Raw genomic sequence first — 9,686 nt, forward strand, 5'->3', positions numbered from 1 at the left:
GACAATGCTGGGGAAAAAAGGCCCAAAAACTATACAGACAATGACTTCATCAAACATCACTGTTTTACGATGCTTCAATGACATGGCAGGCGATGTTTTGAAACAATTATTGCTTCGCATACAAGCCAGTGAATTATATGCGTTACAGCTGGATGAGTCAACAGACGTGGTGGGCCTGGGACAGCTCCTGGTATATGTCCGTTACGTTTATGGGGGTCAATTAAGGAAGACATCCTCTTTTGCAAACCACTGGAAACCAGGACAACAGGAGAGGGTATTTATAAAGTACTGGACATCATTGTGACATCAAATGGACTTTGGTGGTCAAGATGTGTTGGTATCTGTACTGATGGTGCAAAAGCCATGACAGGGAGACATAATGGAGTGGTAACGCGCGTGCAAGCAGTTGCTCCCGACGCCATTTGGGTCACTGCAGCATCCACCGAGAGGCTCTTGCTGCCAAAGGAATGCCTGGCAGCTTGAAAGATGTTTTGGACACCAGTGAAAATGGTTAACTTTGTTTCAGTAAGGCCCCTGAACTCTTGTGTATTTTCTACATCATGCAATGATATGGGCAGCGACCATGTAACGCTTTTACAACATACAGAAGAGCGCTGGTTATCAAGGGGCAAAATATTGACACGTATTGAATTGAGAGATGAGCTTAAAGTTCTCTATACTGACCATCATTTTCACTTGTCTGACCGCTTGAATGATGACGAGTTTCTCACACGACTGGCCTATCTGGGTGATGTTTTTTTATCACCTGAATGATCTGAATCTAGGATTACAGGGAGTCTCCACAACTATATTCAATGTGCGGGACACAATTGGGGCTATGATTAAGAAGTTGGAGCTCTTCTTTGTCTCCATTAACAAGGACAACACACAGGTCTTTCCTGTCTTTCCTTTCTCGAAAGGTTGAGGGACAGCTATTGGGGAACTGTGGGGGGGATCTTGGAGGGTTCGGGTTCACGTTTTTTGGCGTGGTGGGAGATCGGTCAACATGCCCTTGAGCAGGGCATTGACCCTGGATGCCTCTGTGTGTCACTCTGAATGGAAGTCTGTTAGATGGCTGGTGTGGTGTAGTTGTTGAGCCGCTTCACTGCAACTATATTGTATGTTTCGGATTTTCCTTTTTTATTATTCAATTCTTATTGACAAAGACGGCCTTCACTGGCCAAACCCGGACGATGTTGGGTCAATAGTGTGCTGCCCAATGGGACTCCCAATCAAGGCCGGTTGTGATACAGCCTGTAATCGAACCAGGGTGTCTGTAGTGACGCCTCAAGCACTGAGATGGAGTGCCTTAGTCCGCTGTGCCACTTGAGAGCCCAAGTTATTGTGCATTTAGCCAAGTTATTGTGTATATAGCCAAGTTATTGTGTATCTAGCCAAGTTATTGTTTATATAGCCAAGTTATTGTGTATCTTAGTATCAGCAAGTTATTGTGTATATAGCCAAGTTATTGTGTATTGAGCCAAATTATTGTGTATATAGCCAAGTTATTGTGTATTTAGCCAAGTTATTGTGTATATAGCCAAGTTATTGTGTATTTAGCCAAGTTATTGTGTATTTAGCCAAGTTATTGTGTATATAGCCAAGTTATTGTGTATTTAGCCAAGTTATTGTGTATATAGCCAAGTTATTGTGTATTTAGCCAAGTTATTGTGTATATAGCCAAGTTTGTCAATATCAAGATGATCTGCTGCTTGCTCTTTCCTCTCTACAGTCAGTCAGTGTATCATAGTGTTCCTCAGGGACGACAGACTGCGTGGTATTACTGACAGAATAATGATAAGGAATGTGAAAGTATAGTCACTAACTAACCGTGACTCACCTCTGACCTATAGGACACCCCAGAAGGCCAGCAGCCAATGGGAACCCCCCAAGTGCTGACCTTTCAGGTGACCCCTACAGACTACCTGTTGGGCGTGGCCGACCTGACAGGTGAGCTGATGAGGATGTGTATCAGTAGCGTGGGGAACGGGGACATGGACACGCCCTTCCAGGTCAGCATATTCCTGTATCTGTGTTAGGGTTGCAATTTTTTTTTTTCAGAAATTTCTGTTAGAGTATTCCCAGACTCAGGAGGGAATAAGCAGGAAATCCAGGAATAATCCAAGAAGGATTTCTGGGAATTTTGGTAAAGTTACCAGACTTTTGTAAGCCTCAGTCACTGTAAAAACACAGACAACTACTGATGTAAAAAGGCTGACTGACAGACAGACTGGATCTAGATATTGTTGTCACTGTAAAACACTGTGACAACTCCTCATGTAGAAAGTGCTTTATAAATCCATCTGATTGCTCTATCCCAGGTGTCCATGTTCCTGCGTCAGATCCACGATGGTTTCTCCTACATCGGTAACACTGGTCCTTATGAGGTCAGTAAGAAGCTGCTCACTCTATGTCTGGCTGGGGCAGTACATTTGTGTGATTGATTGATTGGCTAATTTAATGAATTGATCTATCCCAGGTCAGTAAGAAGCTCCACACGCTGAGACAGAGTCTGTCCAAGGTGGAGGATGCCTGCTATACCCTGAAGGTGCGGGGTCAGAGATCCCCAAACACATGCTGGCTGACGTCTTCTCAAGCAGGACAGCCATGATGGACCAGGATGAAGGACTGGCCTAGCGATGGGGGTGGGGTTTAATGGTGGAGGTGAGGGTGTAATGATCTGGAAAGGGGTAGGGTTAAATGATGGGCGTGGTCTGTACCTAGGGAAACTTCACCCTGAGCCCTGTTATGCAGTCAGGGTCATGTTTAATAGGCAAAATGTTGTGGAACTTTGCAGATAGAAATCTATAAAGATGTGATGATTCCTTTTTCTAGATGTTCAAGAGGCATGTTTGTTCTACAAAGTACATTTCTATCTGAAAGTTCCACAACGTTGTACCCTGGTTTGTTATTGTTCTGTGGTGACATCTGATGTTGGTCTGGATAATGCGTTTGTTATGGTATTTGGTGTCAACTGTTGTTTCATTCAAACATTGTTCATTGCTGTTTGTTCTGACTCTGATCAGTGTCGTCACAATCTCCGCTGTCCCAATCTGAAGGTCGTCAAGATATAGCATGTAAAATGTCACTCTTAATTTAGTATTTTTCAATAAAGTTCAAAAAGTGTTGTGAAGTAGACACTCTCAGGCATTATTGTGTGTGTGAGGCTGGGTCTCTCTATCACTATTTAAAGTAGACTACACCTGTCTGGTAATCTAAAGTAGACTACACCTGTCTGGTAATCTAAAGTAGACTACACCTGTCTGGGAGTCTAAAGTAGACTACACCTGTCTGGTAATCTAAAGTAACCTTTACACCTGCCTGGTAATCTAAAGTAGACTACACCTGTCTGGTAATCTAAAGTAGACTACACCTGTCTGGTAATCTAAAGTAGACTACACCTGTCTGGTAATCTAAAGTAGACTACACCTGTCTGGTAATCTAAAGTAGACTACACCTGTCTGGGAGTCTAAAGTAGACTTTACACCTGTCTGGTAATCTAAAGTAGCCTTTACACCTGTCTGATAATCTAAAGTAGCCTACACCTGTCTGGTAATCTAAAGTAGCCTTTACACCTGTCTGATAATCTAAAGTAGCCTACACCTGTCTGGTAATCTAAAGTAGCCTTTACACCTGCCTGGTAATCTAAAGTAGCCTTTACACCTGTCTGGGAGTCTAAAGTAGACTACACCTGTCTGTTAATCTAAAGTAGACTACACCTGTCTGGTAATCTAAAGTAGACTACACCTGTCTGGGAGTCTAAAGTAGACTTTACACCTGTCTGGTAATCTAAAGTAGCCTTTACACCTGTCTGATAATCTAAAGTAGCCTACACCTGTCTGGTAATCTAAAGTAGCCTTTACACCTGTCTGGTAATCTAAAGTAGACTGCACCTGTCTGGTAATCTAAAGTAGCCTTTACACCTGTCTGGTAATCTAAAGTAGACTACACCTGTCTGGTAATCTAAAGTAGCCTTTACACCTGTCTGGTAATCTAAAGTAAGATTTACACTTGTCTGATTATCGAAAGTAGACTTTACACCTGTCTGGTAATCTAAAGTAGCCTACACCTGTCTGGTAATCTAAAGTAGCCTTTACACCTGTCTGATAATCTAAAGTAGCCTACACCTGTCTGGTAATCTAAAGTAGACTTTACACCTGTCTGATAATCTAAAGTAGCCTACACCTGTCTGGTAATCTAAAGTAGCCTTTACACCTGCCTGGTAATCTAAAGTAGCCTTTACACCTGCCTGGTAATCTAAAGTAGCCTTTACACCTGTCTGGGAGTCTAAAGTAGACTACACCTGTCTGTTAATCTAAAGTAGACTACACCTGTCTGGTAATCTAAAGTAGACTACACCTGTCTGGTAATCTAAAGTAGCCTTTACACCTGTCTGGTAATCTAAAGTAGACTGCACCTGTCTGGTAATCTAAAGTAGCCTTTACACCTGTCTGGTAATCTAAAGTAGACTACACCTGTCTGATAATCTAAAGTAGCCTTTACACCTGTCTGGTAATCTAAAGTAAGATTTACACTTGTCTGATTATCGAAAGTAGACTTTACACCTGTCTGGTAATCTAAAGTAGCCTTTACACCTGTCTGATAGTCTAAAGTAGCCTACACCTGTCTGGTAATCTAAAGTAGACTTTACACATATAGTAATCTAAAATGTGCACCTGTCTGTTAATCTAAAGTAGACGACACCTGTCTGTTAATCTAAAGTAGACTACACCTGTCTGGTAATCTAAAGTAGACTACACCTGTCTGATTATCTAAAGTAGACTACACCTGTCTGGTAATCTAAAGTAGACTACCCCTGTCTGATTATCTAAAGTAGACTACACCTGTCTGGTAATGTAAAGTAGCCTTTACACCTGTCTGATTATCTAAAGTAGACTACCCCTGTCTGGTAATATAGAGTAGCCTATACACCTGTCTGATTATCTAAAGTAGACTTTACACCTGCCTGGTAATCTAAAGTAGACTGCACCTGTCTGGTAATCTAAAGTAGCCTTTACACCTGTCTGGTAATCTAAAGTAGACTTTACACCTGTCTGATTATCTAAAGTAGACTACCCCTGTCTGGTAATATAGAGTAGCTTTTACATCAGTCTGTTAATCTAAAGTAGCCTTTACACCTGTCTGGTAATCTTTGGGTGACAAGACAAATTTCTTCAACCTCCTAAAGTTGAAGAGGCGCTGTTGCACCTTCTTCCTCACACTGTCTGTGTGGGTGGACCATTTCAGTTTGTCTGTGATGTGTACGCCCAGGAACTTAAATTTTTCCACCTTCTCCTGCTGTCCCTTCAATGTGGATAGGGAGGTGCTCCCTCTGCTGTTTCTGAAGTCCACTTAGTCCCCTTAGTTTTGTTTTTTTTTGTTTAACCTTTATTTAACTAGGCAAGTCAGTTCAGAACTCTTATTTACAATGACAGGCCTAGGAACAGTGAGTTAACTGCCTTGTTCAGGGGCAGAAAGACAGATTTATACCGTGTCAGCTTGGGGATTCGATCTAGCCACCTTTCAGTTACTGTCCTAACCACTAGGCTAGCGGGAAGGTTGCTGTCTTTCTCTATGGCTAAACCAACAAGGTCCGTAATTTAACAATTTTATTCGTATTTACAGATGATGTAGACGTTTGACATTAAGGCACATGAAAGTTCACATGTCCGAGCATTTCTGCCAAAAAAACGTGTGCAGTTGCAAACCTAAGCCTGATTTTATTTATTTTTTATGGCGGTTTTGGAGCAGTGGCTTCTTCCTTGCTGAGAGGCCTTTCAGGTTATGTTGATATAGGACTCGTTTTACTGTAAATATAGATACTTTTGTACCTGTTTCCTCCAACATTTTCACAAGATCTTTTGCTGTTGTTCTGGGATTGATTTGCACTTTTCACACCAATGTACGTTCATCTCTAGTAGACAGAACGCGTCTCCTTCCTTAGCGGTATGACAGCTGCGTGGTCCCATGGTGTTTATACTTGCGTACTATTGTTTGTACAGATGAACGTAGTACCTTCAGTCATTTGGAAATTGCTCCCAAGGATGAACCAGACTTGTGGAGGTCTACAATTTTTTTTCTGAGGTCTTGGCTGATTTCTTCTGATTTTCCCATGACGTCAAGCAAAGAGGCACTGAGTTTGAAGGAAGGCCTTGAAATACATCCACAGGTACACCTCCAATTGGCTCAAATTATGTCAATTAGCCTATCAGAAGCTTCTAAAGCCATGACAACATTTTCTGGAATTTTCCAAGCTGTTAAAAGGCACAGTCAAGTTAGTGTATGTAAACTTCTGACCCACTGCGGACGCTTTATCTGGACACGATTCGTCAGGACCTCCAACACCCGAAGCTAAGTAGTAACATTAACATGATGCCTTCTAATTGCAGTCGCTGTACGCCACGGCGAGGGATAGCTGTGCTACAAGCCCGGCTTCAGACGCAATCGTTAGGCAAAGGGTAATTTCAGTGTAGGAAAGGATGAAACAGCGTCTGTGCCACCAGCAAGTACAGATAGTAGTATAAATCCCTGGCACAGTCCCCGCAGCCGGACAACTTTCTCACGGTTTCTGGAAGGAAATGCTGTAGGAACGCTCAACCGGTGTCGCTCATTCAGCCGACAGAAACTTTCAACCGGTTTTCCAGTAAGTAACGAGTCGGAGTCAGAGGCCGAGCCTTCTCTGGTCTATACTCCTCCCGTTACGGGTCTGAGACACCCGAAGCTTCCCACCATTAGCTCTGACAAATTGAAAACTCTAGTCATTGGCGACTCCATTACCCGCAGTATTAGACTTAAAACAGATCATCCAGCGATCATACATTGTTTACCGGGGGCAGGGCTACCGACGTTAAGGCTAATCTGAAGATGGTGCTAGCTAAAGCTAAAACTGGCGAGTGTAGGAGAGTATAGAGATATTGTTATCCACGTGGGCACCAACGATGTTAGGATGAAACAGTCAGAGATCACCAAAGCGCAACATAGCTTCTGCGTGTAAATCAGCTAGAAGATGTGTCGGCATCGAGTAATTGTCTCTGGCCCCCTCCCAGTTAGGGGGAGTGATGAGCTCTACAGCAGAGTCTCACAACTCAATCGCTGGTTGAAAACTGTTTTCTGCCCTCCGAGAAAGTTAGAATTTGTAGATAATTGGCCCTCTTTTTGGGACTCACCCACAAACAGGACCAAGCCTGACCTGCTGAGGAGTGACGGACTCCATCCTAGCTGGAGGGGTGCTCTCATCTTATCTACCAACATAGACAGGGCTCTAACTCCTCTAGCTCCACAATGAAATAGGGTGCAGGCCAGGCAGCAGGCTGTTAGCCAGCCTGCCAGCATAGTGGAGTCTGCCACTAGCATAGTCAGTGTAGTCAGCTCAGCTATCACCATTGAGACCGTGTCTGTGCCTCGACCTAGGTTGCGCAAAACTAAACATGGCGGTGTTCGCCTTAGCAATCTCACTAGGATAAAGACCACCTCCATTCCTGTCATTATTGAAAGAGATCATGATACCTCACATCTCAAAATAGGGCTACTTAATGTTAGATCCCTTACTTCAAAGGCAATTATAGTCAATGAACTAATCACTGATCATAATCTTGATGTGATTGGCCTGACTGAAACATGGCTTAAGCCTGATGAATTTACTGTGTTAAATGAGGCCTCACCTCCTGGCTACACTAGTGACCATATCCCCGTGCATCCCGCAAAGGCGGAGGTGTTGCTAACATTTACGATAGCAAATTTCAATTTACAAAAAAAAAAATGACGTTTTCGTCTTTTGAGCTTCTAGTCATGAAATCTATGCAGCCTACTCAATCACTTTTATAGCTACTGTTTACAGGCCTCCTGGGTCATATACAGCGTTCCTCACTGAGTTCCCTGAATTCCTATCGGACCTTGTAGTCATAGCAGATAATATTCTAATCTTTGGTGACTTTAATATTCACATGGAAAAGTCCACAGACCCACTCCAAAAGGCTTTCGGAGCCATCATCGACTCAGTGGGTTTTGTCCAACATGTCTCTGGACCCACTCACTGTCACAGTCATACGCTGGACCTAGTTTTGTCCCATGGAATAAATGTTGTGGATCTTAATGTTTTTCCTCATAATCCAGGACTATCGGACCACCATTTTATTACGTTTGCAATTGCAACAAATAATCTGCTCAGACCCCAACCAAGGAACATCAAAAGTCGTGCTATAAATTCACAGACAACACAAAGATTCCTTGATGTCCTTCCAGATTCCCTCTGTCTACCCAATGACACCAGAGGACAAAAATCAGTTAACCACCTAACTGAGGAACTCAATTTAACCTTGCGCAATACCCTAGATGCAGTTGCACCCCTAAAAACTAAAAACATTTCTCATAAGAAACTAGCTCCCTGGTACACAGAAAATACCCGAGCTCTGAAGCAAGCTTCCAGAAAATTGGAACGGAAATGGCGCCACACCAAACTGGAAGTCTTCCGTCTAGCTTGGAAAGACAGTACCGTGCAGTACCGAAGAGCCCTTACTGCTGCTCGATCATCCTATTTTTCTAACTTAATTGAGGACAATAAGAACAATCCAAAATTCCTTTTTGATACGGTCGCAAAGCTAACTAAAAAGCAGCATTCCCCAAGAGAGGATGACTTTCACTTTAGCAGTGATAAATTCATGAACTTCTTTGAGGAAAAAATTATGATTATTAGAAAGCAAATTACAGACTCCTCCTTAAATCTGCGTATTCCTTCAAAGCTCAGTTGTCCTGAGTCTGCACAACTCTGCGTGGACCTAGGATCAAGAGAGACGCTCAAGTGTTTTAGTACTATATCTCTTGACACAATGATGAAAATAATCATGGCCTCTAAACCTTCAAGCTGCTTACTGGACCCTATTCCAACTAAACTACTGAAAGAGCTGCTTCCTGTGCTTGGCCCTCCTATGTTGAACATAATAAACGGCTCTCTATCCACCGGATGTGTACCAAACTCACTAAAAGTGGCAGTAATAAAGCCTCTCTTGAAAAAGCCAAACCTTGACCCAGAAAATATAAAAAACTATCGGCCTATATCGAATCTTCCATTCCTCTCAAAAATCTTAGAAAAGGCTGTTGCTCAGCAACTCACTGCCTTCCTGAAGACAAACAATGTATATGAAATGCTTCAGTCTGGTTTTAGACCCCATCATAGCACTGAGACGGCACTTGTGAAGGTGGTAAATGACATTTTAATGGCATCGGACCGAGGCTCTGCATCTGTCCTCGTGCTCCTAGACCTTAGTGCTGCTTTTGATACCATCGATCACCACATTCTTTTGGAGAGATTGGAAACCCAAATTGGTCTACACGGTCAAGTTCTGGCCTGGTTTAGATCTTATCTGTCGGAAAGATATCAGTTTGTCTCTGTGGATGGTTTGTCCTCTGACAAATCAACTGTAAATTTCGGTGTTCCTCAAGGTTCCGTTTTAGGACCGCTGTTGTTTTCACTATATATTTTACCTCTTGGGGATGTTATTCGAAAACATAATGTTAACTTTCACTGCTATGCGGATGATACACAGCTGTACATTTCAATGAAACATGGTGAAGCCCCAAAATTGCCCTCGCTAGAAGCATGTGTTTCAGACATAAGGAAGTGGATGGCAGCAAACTTTCTACTTTTAAACTCGGATAAAACAGAGATGCTTGTTCTAGGTCCCAAGAAA

The 9,686-nt window shown here is 42.7% G+C and overlaps 1 protein-coding gene across 1 annotated transcript; it reads left to right on the forward strand.

The window, feature by feature from the left end:
• Positions 1–1,832: 1,832 nt before the first annotated feature.
• Positions 1,833–2,653, forward strand: LOC135538048 (translin-associated protein X-like). The gene is given in 4 exon segments (XM_064964041.1): positions 1,833–2,012; positions 2,322–2,387; positions 2,480–2,555; positions 2,558–2,653. Coding segments are annotated over 4 exon segments (357 nt in total). The 5' UTR covers positions 1,833–1,877; the 3' UTR covers positions 2,638–2,653.
• Positions 2,654–9,686: the final 7,033 nt, after the last annotated feature.

Source organism: Oncorhynchus masou, unplaced genomic scaffold (assembly GCF_036934945.1).
Source record: "Oncorhynchus masou masou isolate Uvic2021 unplaced genomic scaffold, UVic_Omas_1.1 unplaced_scaffold_8981, whole genome shotgun sequence".
In the NCBI taxonomy this organism is placed as follows: Eukaryota; Metazoa; Chordata; class Actinopteri; order Salmoniformes; family Salmonidae; genus Oncorhynchus; species Oncorhynchus masou.